The 14,146-nt window shown below is 49.2% G+C and overlaps 1 protein-coding gene across 1 annotated transcript in view; it reads right to left on the bottom strand.

The window, feature by feature from the left end:
• Positions 1–498: 498 nt before the first annotated feature.
• Positions 499–14,146, bottom strand: part of LOC142584393 (uncharacterized) — a 67,331-nt gene continuing 53,683 nt past the window's right edge. The window contains exon 2 of the mRNA XM_075694538.1: positions 499–2,711. Coding sequence (XP_075550653.1) covers positions 1,400–2,711 — 1,312 coding nt within the window. The 3' untranslated portion in view covers positions 499–1,399. The remainder of the gene's footprint in view (positions 2,712–14,146) is intronic.

Here is a 14,146-nt window from a genome sequence, read left to right as displayed (position 1 = left end):
ATTTCTTTAAAAAGCGTTCTTTTTTCTTTTCTTTTTTTGCACACATGGGGGATCGACCAAGACCACAAATGCGGGAACCCCGCTTCAGTTGGTTCTATTTGTAGAATAATGCAACATTGTTCGTTTCGCCACGCCTGAATCACGGAACAAGGAAAAAAAAGAAAAAAAGTAACCAGAAGCCATCATCTATACTGAAACATTTCCCGTTGGAAGGGAAGTTGAAGACGATTGTGAGCTTGTCTTGATGCTATGATACTGGTTGATGACAGGAAAAAAAACAGAAATAAAAACCGATGTGACCTGTCTGGTGATGTGCGCACAGACATTACAACGTTATTTTGGCCGTTCGTTAGTTCCTACATGCGCTATCGTAAGCATTATTCCTCAAGAGAAAATAAATGGCCATGATGTAGACTTCATGCGGAATATTAGCCCAAGCTTTTCAGCCCTAAAACAGAAGAAGCTTACTTGTGCATTCTCTTTGAGTAGTCATCAGGTGCGGTTGCCTACGAGTACGCCATACTATACATATGCACCTATCGTGTCGTAAAGCCCGCCGCCACCACGTTATTTATTGTTTTGTTTTTTCAGTACGCCGACACTGAGCGTATAATTGGCGCGGTCTGCTATAACAGCACCAGAGAACGTTGTGACAAGTGTTTCTGCGAGGCTGGACGCGTCTCAGAGATTCGGTAACACACATTCCGCAAATATTTCACACGAATTTGCATCTCCACCTTAATTATTACAGACTAAACAGCTCTACTGCATTTATGACTCAATTCAACAAGTTCCACGATCAGGGGTCTATATGGGCAGAGGGTACGCACAGCAAGTGTCCCGCACGCACGTGATCTGTCCTGGTGCAACTCACACACTCCACAACTGCGCTCAGCGAAGTGCAGTCCTTTAAAGTGAACCGTCCTGTACACCAGGCGTGGTTCAACAACACTGCATTCCTCTTGTGTAAGTCTGGTCCGGGAATGTCGTCACATAAAGCGAGTGACACGGGGTGCGATTGCACGAGCTGTTCGACTTTGTATAGTCGTGACAACAGCAGCATGGTCCACCACGTTTCCGAGACGTTCCTCCAGTCATAGCGGTCATCTTGTGGACGTGGCGCACGCCGCATCGACCCTGCATCTCTTGCTACACATGTTGCGACGTGAATTCTGGTAACGATGTGTACGCCCACTGCCACAACTGTCGGAGCCTGTCCGGGAGCTATCGTGGCCTCCGAGATCATTAATGCGTGAGAAGAGGAGCGCACTGGAGGTTTCGGACGCCGCGCACTCCAGTTGAAGGCGCAGGTCATGCGTCAGATCGCCCGCGGAATCGTACACCGGAGGTGCTCTGCCCCTTGAGAACGGTGCCGTACGCCGCGCCTCCTCGCCGCAGGTCAGAGGAGCGCGGCGGGCATCATGGCGCGGTCGACGAGAATCCCGGACGCGGCAACGAACGGGGCAGCGTGCAGCTGCTGGAACCTCGCCACCGCCTCGGCGGGCGACGGTCGGCGCGACGGAGTTGTGCTGGACGCGACGACGCTCTCGTGAAGCTTTCGCGAGTGCTTCTTGAGGTCAAAGTTCCTGCAGAACCCCTTGCCGCACACCTTGCACGTGTAGGGCTTCTTGTCGTTGTGCGTGTGCATGTGGAAGGTGAGGTTGTACACCTGGTGGAAGGCCTTGTTGCACACGCTGCACTTGTACGCCTTCTCGCCCGTGTGCGTGAGCCGGTGGTTCTTGTAGTTGCCCTTCTGGTGGAACCCCTTGCCGCAGTACTCGCACACCCAGGGCTTGAAGCCCGCGTGGATGCGCACGTGAGTGTTCAGCGTCGAGCTGCGGTTGAACGCCTTGCCGCACGTGGCGCACTTGTGGGGCTTCTCCTGGGTGTGGATGATCTTGTGGCGGCACAGCGTGCTGGCCTGCCGGAAGCCCTTGCCGCACACCTTGCACACGAACGGTCGGGCGCCCGTGTGCACGGGCATGTGTCGCGTCAGGTTGTAGTGCGCGTTGAACACCTTCCCGCACTCGGTGCACGTGAATGTCTTCTGCTTGTTGCCGGCTCCACCGCCTCCGCCTGCTCCTGTGGCGGCCTTTTCCGTGTCCTGCAGTCTGGAGTGCTTCAGGACCTCGCACGCCATGGTTGCCAGGCGCGGCTGAGGTCGCACCAGCCTCGCCGTCGTCTGCTCTGCGTGGGCGGCGATGTCCGGCAACCCCGACGCCGGCGTCGTGGAGGCGAGGCCGTCGGAAGCCTGCTGCAGCCAGGGGTAGACGAGACCGCCGCCTCCTCCCTGGTGTAGCCTGGCCAGCTGGCTCAGCGCGGTCGTGGCGATGCCCAGAGCTAGGGTCGAGTCCTGGCGCTCGACTCCGGGGTTGGGGTGAGGGCCGCCGTACGGCAGCGAGGGCCTGATCCAGGACCCCCCGGAGGCCTGCAGCTTTCGGCGCCAGTCGTGGAGCATCGCAGAGAGCGAGCAGGCGGCGGAAGACGCGCTGTTCCTGTGCGCCTTGTCCGGGGCCATGATGCGCGCGATCGAGAAGCCCAGCGCGCCGGCCGCCTTCTTGGCGGGTGAGGACGGCTCGGCTCTGGTGCTGCCTGAGTCTTCCTCGTCGTCGTCTTCCACGTCCAGCTCCGAGTCGGAGCCCACCTGGCTGGTCGGCAGTGGTTCCCCCATGGCCGTTTGGTGCCGGTTCTTACGCCTCGCATCTGGACATCTGCATCAGCGAAAAAAAGAGAAAGAAACGCAGAATAAGTTATTTAATAGCGCACGCTTTTACGCCTTAAACTACACGAAAGCTATGGAATGAGCTTTCGAACGCCATCGTCATTTACGACGTGTAAATGTAAAACAGTCGAGTTACAGGCTCTGCCCAAAAAAAGAAATGCAGGCCGTACGATATCTGAACAATATAAATAGGTCAAAATGATATAGAGATTTGAAGTGATAAACCATGACCCAACAGGGAGGCCTCTGCCTGAAACCAACGTTTTCGACAAGGGTCTTTTCGTCTCATCTGCAATGTCCGCGAAAACAAAAATAGCTCTTGATTCTGTGTCACTTGAGCACCGCTTCAACTTTTTAGATTGACCAGAAGTTTTGCCCTCATTTGTTATAGCTTCGCGCATTGGCGTGAACAGGGCTTTCTATTAGAAGGCGCCAGAATACTTTGCAATCACCGAAGTCGCTAATAGGACATGGAAGTAACGGCTGTGCACTCGATATTAGGTATTCCTACAGCTGCAGGCTTGTTGTAGGGGAGGGGGGGGTCGCACGGCATCCCTGGTCCTCTTGTGCTCACGCCTATGGATTCGCATGCGTGAAGTGCCGCACGAAACCCACCGCGTAGGCCTGCCAAATTCCCCCGTATGGTACGTCACCTTCGCCTGAACTACACTTGCGGCAGAAGTCCTACCCTACATATATATATATATATATATATATATATATATATATATATATATATATATATATATATATATATATATAGGATCATGAAGCTGCAGTACCCCTACCACATGTAAGCATTATTCTCACTTTAAGTGTTATGAAAATGAAAGATTTTTATGATCTCGCGAGAAAATAAAAAAGTCACACGACAGCCGTTTATTATTGGCTCCATTTAGACTCGGCATAAGATAACCAAAAGGAGACAAACTGCGCTGCAACATTTACTTGTAGCAACTACTGCACAATACCTTTTGAACGTGGGCATTTATTTGTAGGCGTCACTATAGGCGTGACGTACGACTGCGCAGCCTGGTGTACTTAGAGAAAAGGAAAGCTTGACAAGTCAGAAGTAAAGCTCAGCAAAAGGCAAAAATAAAAATAAAAGGAAGACGAGGTATGGGTACACAAAAGAGAAAGTCAAACGAGATTTCCAGAATAGCGTACTACAGATTGAGCGTCCTGGTTCGACCTAACTACACCCACTAAGTGAGAGCTCAAACAACGTATGTACATACGGGTTATAATACAAACTTGTCTATGCCAGTGAGCCGGCGCATTGCCGCGGAGGAGAGGGGGAGTGGAAGTAGCAGTGGGTAGGAGGGGGTATTCACGAAGTCCACTCCATTTGCAATGGAGATGAGCCCGGGGCTTCCCCCCGACTCCCCCGGTTTTCGGTATCCATCTGTTGCGCCCCTCTGCCTTTATACCTCCCTTTCCTGTTGCTCTGTCCCGCTCCCAAATCACTCTATTTGCTACGCTCCTCTTGTGTGTGCACAGTCTGGCCGACAGCGGCGAGACCCCGAGTGGGTATCGTCCGGGCCTGGCCCGCGAGCAAACATTCGAAGCCGACGTAACACTAGGCGGCGGTGCAAGTGGAGGCTTATGCGTATTACTACGCTCTCTGACGCGCGCCCTGTCGCCTTTCGATGGACGGGGGATCCCTGGAGAGGCAGCTGAAAAGGAGGGGGCGGGGTGGATTGGAGAGGGGGAGGAAGTCTGGGGACTTTTTGCGTGTAAATATACATTCGTTAAAGCAATGCGCTCTCGTCCGGCCGATCTAGACTGGAACATGTAGAGTATTGGGATGTCGCTGCCCTGCTTAATAAGACTCGGTAAAACGTGGTACCTGTGTCGGCAGAACGGACGTCTATCCCGGATGATGACACAGTCGCTTGGATCGGGCAGCTAGAATTTGGGTAGCCCACATTAGGTATATCATGGGTATCAGGAGAGTGTGATTACTGATCAAATGATGCATTTTCATGGTATGATAGGATTATTGGCAACCAGTATGTCACTGACTTCTCCCCAATGTTAAGCTCTTTGAAAGAAATGATGAGGTCTGCGTAAGAGAGAAATAATGTATGCAAAGGTGGGAAGGTAGTTCTGGTTGGCGATCCTGCAAGTGTCGATGATGTGCGAGGATAAAAAGAGTAAGTTAGCGTAAGGGGAGAGAAAAAATGTCGCAGTTTCGCCCGAAAGGCGAAGTGCTGATAGCGATAGCGAATCATTAGACATCTACACGCAGTAAGGTTAGTGGTTTTCTCAGCTATATAAACGGCTGTAAAACATTCGCTTACTAACTAAAGTAACAATCACGGTGCCACGCGCGCAACTGGCAACCATGAACACATCTCACCGCGGACACTCGCCGCCAGAACGCTGGCGTGACGAATCGCGGCAGCTGCGGCGAGCGAATTTCCCCTTTGCGCTGCCTCTCGCTTCAACGCGAACTGGGCTCGCGAGAACACAGCGCACACAAGGTCATCAGCTATAATGGGTAGGCTAGCCTTCGAACTCTACGCAGGTTACTTCCAAGGTAGTACGCGCGCTACTCTTGCCCCCCTCCCTTCCTCCTTCTTTCCCTATCGTGCTTACGTCTCCTGCTTTCCCCCTCGCGCGCGCGGAAAGTCGGCGCGCGAGCACCCGCCTTCGTCCTTCGCGCGCGTGAGAAGACGCTGCCGCACCAAGCCACCATCCTCCTTGAAATTTACACGGAGGCTCACGGTGACAACGACGGCGGCAATTTGCCTGCAGTGTCCCTATACTTGTTATCGCAATAAGAAAATGAGAGAGGACTACCCCCAACGAAATAGCCCTGTCACACTGGACACTCTAATGTCATTAGATTCGAATGACATTCGATGCGACGAATGCCGTTTGACCCACGGTGGTGCTACACTGCAAAAATTAATGTCATTCGGTCATGATATCAATGGCGATCATTGCAAAAAAAAAGTAGTGAGAAAAGTAGAACAAGCATGGTGTAGAATGTCTGAATAGTCAACTTACTTTAATATAGATATGGGGCGTCGCTCCACTGAAATAACGCATATACAAAACTTAATTCCCGAATATCTGGCCACCATAAGCCAAAAGAAGGCTAAATCACCTTAATAGCCATAGCCGATAAACTGCAGACGAACAATCTGTCTGACATGGCAGCGCCGAACGATGTTGCTCAGCTGCAGTAGGTGAAGCGGTTAGTTGGTGTGTGCTTTCCATTACGAGCAATTCATACTAATCATAGGCTCGATCATCAAATAGATGCAGATGCCATTCGAGACGCCACAAACACGCGCACAAAGGCGCCCGATTGTTTACAGTAGGGCCCACTAGTAAAGCGACGGCCGCCACACGCCACAGAGGTGGAGAGTAAAAACATTTTGTGACAGCCTACCGTACAGTCTTTCTCTAGTTAGAATGATAGATTCCTTAAACCACGCAAAATTATTTGCATCTTTACACGAGTGCTTCTGAAATCACAAACGCTCAATGTCATATTTTGCCTTGTCTCTGAGGTGGAGAGCATACAATCGTTCGACAGCAATGCCGAATGAGTTTCTCGAACTCATTCGATTGCAGAAGTCATTCTATTCTAATGGCATGAAATATCGCTGTGTAGCAGCCGAATAATATCATTTGATGCTAATGCCATTCGATTCGAATGACATTAAAACGTCCAGTGTGACAGGGGTCAAAGTTACCCACGTACATTATACAGCAGCAGCAGGCTGCACGAATGAAGGCCCATTATGCCTCAAGAACTTGAGAAACGCAGATACAACTTTTTGCACGGAGTTTGTTTGGAAGGCACTGACCTAGAAAATTTTTTTCTAATAAAACGTGAATGTTCAGTCCATCCAGTACTGTTAACCTCGCTTGCCTCGGTGCTATATAGTGCGGGAGACATAGAAAAGGTGTGTGAGTGCCTTGCCACAGCTGCATGCGTCGCAAGTGAGGCAGTCGGTAATTTCAATGAGGACGTCGTGGGGAGTTGCTAAATGCGGCTTCGAGCCCCAAGCAATGCAACATGGTTCACTGCGTAATAATCAAGGTGGTATATACGCAGCTATAGATCTGGGGACAACGAAACGTGAAGTGAATTGTTTCATCTATTAGGCAATCTTCTACTGTACGCTGGCAGTCGTCTGCGATAAAGGAACGGAACAAAATAGAGAGAGAGAGAGAGAGAGAGAGAGAGAGAGAGAGAGAGAGAGAGAGAGAGAGAAATATGACACTTTCTTCATAGTCTGAGATATGTGTATGGTTAGAGCCGGACAGCGGCTCTCGGTTAATTTATCGAAAGGTCTGCGGTTTGCTCAGGTAAACTGTGCTGACAATGAATTATGGACGCTCGCAATTGAAATTGGATTGGATTGGGAAAACGTGTATTGAGCCTGCATTGAATTGAGCCTGAAGTATCGGTGTGGATGGAGACGACCGGCCCTGCCAGTGTAGGAGCCACCAGTCCGCACGTGCAACGAAGTTTAAGCATTTTAGTTTAGTCCTACCGTGTCGCGATTTACAGCGAAAAAAGTGCAGCACAGTTGCCTGAACAACGCGTCCACCAATACGAACACAGATGCTGTGAATGGCCTAGGGCCTGCAATTGAACTTGAACTACTACAAACACTAAGCCGCCTTTACGTTTAGGACACTGTGACAGAAGACCAACGATAAGAATGCGCAACCAAGCTGCCAGGCATCATAAAAAGGAAATCTGGTCTATTTATTGTTATCCAGTAGACTAAAAAAAAAGAAGAAAAAAGTAAGGTCATTTGGCCGTCTCGACTGGGTCAAGTCGGGACACTGGACATTTACTCAGACGTCGGGACTGTCCCGCTAAATTTGGGACGGTTGGCCACCCTAGTCCTGATGGTACTTGTATTGTTGCTTTGTGCTGGCGCATGCGCTTGGTGAGAGCTCTGGTGTTTATTTCAACGACTGTGCACACCGGTGTATTGTGGACGAGGAGGTGGACGCACGCGTCTACTTCGCTGGTTTTCGTCTTAGTGGCTTCACCGCAGTGACCGGGCGCCGCGCCCAAAGACGATGGGCTGCAGGAGCTGCGCCTATACCGATTCCCTTCGCGATAAGGAAGCGTAACGTTCATTTCGTTAGCTTTCGTACTTTTCTTGCGCAATAATACATTTCGGAGAGACTTTCTCCAAGCATGAACTTTTTGCGTGCTCGTAAACGCTTGCAATAAGGAGGCACTCGCCAGAAAATAAAATTAAAATGCAATGAAGCACCGGTAAAGCTTGTTTCTCCCCATAGATATCTCACTTACGTGGAAGCTTACTTTACGAAAAGATTTACTGAGATGCGTAAGAGTGCCGGGGCAGCTCTTTAAGGCCGCTGTCGCACGTAAAAAGGCTAGCAGCATGAATACCACAGTCACAGCTGACGTAGGTCTTTTTTATCCCGATGGATTGATGGATGGAAAAAACTTTATTGAGAGTACTGAGATCACAAACTGGTATTCACGTACTAATACCTTCCTGCGATCAGTCAGTTGGTCCGCAATACAGAAATGCCGTCGAGCAGAGAGAAATTAATGATAAATATAAGCAAGATTGTTCGACAAGGTAGTGGTTTGGGCGAGTCATTATTAAATATTGACGATGCAGCAAACAGGGTCAGACAAAGACCCTTGTCAGTGCTCGTCACTGTTGCTCGTTAGCTGTTGCGTACTGTACAAACTTGCTTTCTCCTACAATGCACCGTCAAACTAGACTCTCGCATTAACGACACGCCTCGAAAGAAACGAAAGAACGGCCAGGTTTACGAACTCACAAACTATAGTAAGAAGAGAGAAAGAGAGAGAGTGAGATAGATAAAAAAGAGATCCGCCCACGGGAAGAGACGGCCGACAGTTGTAGTTCGTTAAAAAGAAAAAAAAAAGAAAAGCACAGGCAGATACAGCCAAGCGACGCAAACGAAGGCTCATTTGCAAGGCAAATACGCTCGCGGGTCCCCGCCGACGACAAAACAGTGCGGCGGTCCGTGCGGTATACGCACCTACACTGCGACGCGAGCGAGCGATGTCGGGGGAGCACGCCAACTTCGTGTATCCCTGACGCACGCACGCATGGTGTGCGGACACTAGCGCAGCAGCAGTCATAGTCGCATGCGTACGGCTAATAAAGAGAAAGCGCGGGCAGTATACGCCGGTTCTTTGGCCGGGACCGCGGCCGTCCGAACCCGCGCACACTGACAACGCGCGGAGCGCCGCGGCGCGGCGACCGCAAATAATAAAGCCGCTGCCTCCCTCGCCCCTAGCTACTCTAGGGAGTCCTCCCCCCCTTTTCTCCCGCCTTGCTTCCTTCCAACAACCCTCGGTTCCCATTTTTACCGACAATTGGTTCCTGATCCGATTGTGTGACCGGGGCGGCCGATCCCCACCGGATTATCGGCTTTTGTGCTTGTGTACATAGCGGGCCCGGCGTGGCTCCCGCTGCTTCGCCGCTCCTGGGTACGCGAGGTGCGCGCCCTCTGTATACAGTGTTCCTCGCCGATTTGTCTGCTCCTGCTCGTCGATGCCCTTTACATCCCTTCCTTATTTAACTACTCTCTTCATCCTCCTTTTTTTTCATTTCTCTTTCTCACTTTCTTTATCCCAACGTTGAGTTTTGAACGCATCCCTCTCTCGCCTTTCCTCCTTTCTTTTTCTTCTCTTTCTCCGGGAGCCTGTCCCGTTTCATTACACTCGCTATGCTACCATGGACTCGCCTCCTCTACCGCACAGACCCACTCTCTCTCTCTCTCTCTCTCTCTCTCTCTCTCTCTCTCTCTACGCTGGCCGATATCCCTTTGCGCCCAGTTGACGAAAGCCACCGACCCGGCCCGCTTTGCAAGAGTACCGATCCCTATGTGTGTGCATGTGTGTGTGTGTGTGTGCCGAACCTGCACATAAGCGCCCGTATTACTATACTATACACTGCGGCGCTACCTACATAGGCTGCCGCAGAATCTAACCGCGTTGAAAGGCGGGTATTGACCAGCCACGTGTATACAGCAGGGCCTTGTATATACTATAACCACCATACAACGAGCATGGGCCGGGGTCCGGCAAAAGACCCCTGTGATGTGAAGCGCATTCTACTTGGACGGCGGCGGCGACTTGCTTGCTTTGAGCGGCGTTTTCCCCTCTATTGGCGTTAATCCTTCAGTGACGTTCGATAATCTACGAACACATGACAACACCTCCCTCCTTTTCATTGTGGTGGACATCACTGTCTCGCCGCTAGGGAACTAAATATAAGAAGACAAAAAAAGAAGTAAAAGAGAAAATGTATAGGTCCACTGCGCTGGGCCCATACGTATAGCTCTGTCTGAGAAGCCGCCCCAGCACGGTTCAACCCGCGCGGTATAACGTCTTTGCCTTCGGGACAGGCTTCTCCTGCTGGCCTGTACGACGCAGCCTCTTCTGCATGCCTCGGGATTTGAAGAGGATCTGTCGGAGCCCCCCACCCTCCTTCCATCTTTCACCCATTCCACGCTGGGTTATAGAGCAACTATAGTTTGTCGTTGTGTCGGGCTCTCTATTATCAAACATTGCTCTATACACGTTGCTTTTTCTCTCTCCTCGTTCGAAAGTATTCGTATTCTTTTGAGCTTCCTCTTTTAACTCGTTTTATACAGTCGACTCACGGAACTCGCCGTCATCGGATTCCGGGGTCGCAAATACCCGACTCGGCTGAGCGCACGCCTTGTCTCTTAACACTTTTTTGCATATATAGGTTCGAAGAGCGGGGGAGGGGGCATTCTAATACCGTATTAACCGTGGCGTGCCCATTGTCGGGCGTATAAACGCACACCTCGCGCTTCGAGTGGACGCTCGGGACAGTGAAGAACGCGCATGCGCGAAACGGATCGGGTCTTCTTGGAGCGTTAGGAACCCAACGTTTGTCGTGCTTTCTTTATTGGGGAGAGGAACGCGGTTGTGTGTAGTATAGGCACGCGCGGTCTTCCTTCAAACACGTATTGTGCACAGGCGCGGGTCTTGATCCGGGATTTCCTCCTCGCTGATGATCCGGTGGATTTCGAATCGCACGTGTATGCGCGCGAGTCTTGTGCGTGCGGCTATAGGGGGGCGGGGCGTCGTCTTTTGTGACGGGACCTGGAGTTTTGAATGCCGATGAAGCGGGATTAAGGGGTATTTTCGTCGCGTCCTGTGTAAGCGTGACCGCGGGAAGCGGATTATCGGCACAGAGAGTTTGCCGCGCATGCTGTGAGCCCCCGAAAGGATGTCACAAGCGTAGCCTCGCTACAGAACTGTACAACACGCTATTAGGCAAAAGATGTTCTGCGTAAAAGAAAGAGTGTATATATATCGGGCTGCTCGTATGTTTTTGTTTATTTCGCAGGTTATAAACGGTTTGGAAACGCAGTTAGAGGTTGATAGAACAATTTCGCCTATTCGTGTGGATCACTTGATGATGTGGACAACTTGCACTACTGCACAGTGTTGTTTTGTTTATTATTTGCATATACACAAGTGAGGAAGTATAGGTGGCGTTATAGCCGTCTAGCCGATGACACTTCTAAGAAGTTGACACTTTAGCCTCTTTCCACAATACCACACACACAAATGCCCCCCACACACATAAATGCAACAGCAGGTCATAAACTATTTACCTACAAAAAACAAAACGCAGTGTTACTAAAATGGATATATCCAACATTGCTCTTTGCAGGTTGCTCTCACAACAGCAGGTCGTGAACCTGCTTTTCATAATGCGTACATAAAAGAAGCAAGTGAATCATGCAATTTCCAAGGATAATGATTAGCTTTGTCGATTTTTAGACTCTCTAATAGATGCAATAAAACTGCAACACGTTTTTTTTTAGTGTCACGTAGTTGTAAAGTTGGTATTGGACTGTTGGTAGGTATTGAGCCTTACAAAGAAAAGTGGAGCAGTGTAACTGTGAATTGCCGGGTATATTGTCGATTTGTCTGCATTCAACGGTGCAAATCTTAGCCACTTATGTTTCGAGATCGACTGTCTGTTTAAGGTCCAAATTGACCATGAAGGAACCTCAAGGAAAGTTCAATGTGGAAGAGCAGATGACCATAACCAAGTTCCTGTTTCTCCAAGGTAAAAGCACGAAGCAAATCCATAATGAAATGCCACAAACATTAAGCGACAGTGGCGCTGAATATGGCACAATTAAACTTGGCTTGCCAATTTTAAAGCTGGCCATTCAGGTGTTGAAAGTGAGAAACCCAGTATAAGGCCTGTTTCGGTTTCTGTGCCTGCAAATGTCAAAGCCATCATGTCAAGTCAAATCAAATCAAACCAAGGCTGATCCAAAATCAAATGTACATGAGTACAGGAAGTGGACGAGGCAAAGGAAATAGCTGGTCATGTCAGTTAACTGGCCTGCGACTCGCCACATTTCAAAACAGATGACAGTGGTACGCGAGAGCGCTGCTTAAGGTGAACGTATGAAATGCAATCGATATATGATCGATTAGTGGTACATGATCGAAAGTAGTGGTTACCGAATTAAGTAACAAAGCAATAAATGAGAACATACGAGATGTGACACAAAAGAAACGAGAGTAAGTGTGTAGCTTGAAAAAAGAGTGGAGTTGGCAACAACCGTTTTGCTGACGTCATCCCACACATCTCCTCGATTCATGCGGCCAGTTTCGACGGAACCGATCACGCTAGTTGGGAGTGCTGCGTCATTGAGTGAACCCGTGTAACTGCATTCTGCCGGAAAAACAATATAAAAAGTGAACAGCGAATCAACATCAAGTTTCTTGTGAAACTTAAGAAATCAGCCACGTAAACATTTCAAATGTTAACCGAGGCTTATGGAGATGAAACTTTGTCTCGTGCACGTGTGTTTGAACGGCATAAGCGGTTTTCAGGGGGAAGGGACAGTGTGCAAGATGCTGAACGTGCTGGGCGCCCAAGGTCAGCGATTGCGGACCAAAACATTGCCAAAGTTCGTGATGGGATCCGTAGTGATCGAAGATTAAGTGTTCATGCAGTGGCGGAGCTGGTTAACTTGGATAGGGAAGCTGTTCGACGCACTTTAACAGACGAATTACACATGAGGAAGATTTGTACAAAGGTTGCACCAAAATTTCTGTCCGATGACCAAAAACAGTGCCGTAAATACGTGTGTGTGGACATGTTAGAAGGCATTGCAAACGAGCCAAATTTGTTGGAATCTGTTGTAACATGTGATGAGACATGGATTTTTACCTATGACCCAGAAATTAAGCGCCAGTCAATGCAGTGGAAGTCTCCAGGATCCCCAAGACCCAAAAAAGCACGCATGTCAAAATCAAAATTCAAGGCAATGTTAATTGTCTTCTTCGACATTAATGGAATTGTAATGATTGAGTGGGTTCCCAGTGGCCAGACTGTTAATCAAAACTGTTCCACTGAAGTACTAAAAAGACTTCGTGAAAAAATTAGGAAAAAAAGGTCAGAGTTGTGGAGTGATGGATGGCTGTTGCACCAGGACAATGCACCCGCTTACACGACCCTATCTGTCAAGCCTATCTGTTTCTGACCAGCAAAAACATTACTGTGATGGGGCATCCTCCTTATTCATCTGATTTGGCTTCATGCAACTTTTTTTATTTCCTAAAGTTAAATCTTGCTTAAAGGGAACCCATTTTACCTCAGTTGAAGAGGTTCAGGTAAAAACGGAGAATCTCCTAAAGGACCTTCCAAAAACCTCGTTCCAGAACTGACCAGCCATGGCAGCACCGAATGCAGAAGTGTGTGAATGCTGAAGGGGATTACTTTGAAGGTGATATTGTCACAGAGAACTGATTCTGTAAGTACAATAATTTATTGGACCAGCCTCGTTTTTTTTTTTGTCACACCTCGTACATATTTTCTTCGTGATACCGCGAAAGTGCCAATGAAGGTGGGAACTGTGGCGCCTTGTGGCAGTGCATTGACGGTTTGCGGTTTTGTTGAGTAGCATTGAAAAAATGCAGGAGTAACTTTGCTTGCTGCAGTTCGTTCGCAGGCATTTCACGTGCCATTGTTCAGAGTACAGCGTTGTGTGGATCATTGTTCTTTTTGCGAACGAAACACGTAGTAGTGTTGTGATGGCTACTCCGCAATGTTTTCCGACGTGCGAGAAATAGATTCAGTTCGCGCATGTTAAATGTGCTTACAATCCACGGACGTGGAGAAAAGGGCTCAGTGTTTATTTGTAGGGGCACATCATCGACAGCCCTTTATAGGCGCTTCTTCTAAGCGTATGTATTACGTGTTATAGTTTGGCTTGTTGTTCCCCATACTAGGTGAAAATTATTAAGGTGAGACAAGAATAAGTAATTATAGATTAGCATAGCTTCACGGGCAGTGAAGCCGGGGCAACGAAGTCGCGACAAAGCCCCAGCGGCGGGTAACATTTTTCCAGCTATGTACCGAATGT

This window comes from Dermacentor variabilis, chromosome 6 (assembly GCF_050947875.1).
Source record: "Dermacentor variabilis isolate Ectoservices chromosome 6, ASM5094787v1, whole genome shotgun sequence".
Classification (NCBI taxonomy): Eukaryota; Metazoa; Arthropoda; class Arachnida; order Ixodida; family Ixodidae; genus Dermacentor; species Dermacentor variabilis.
This window is presented reverse-complemented; position numbering and strand designations above follow the sequence as displayed.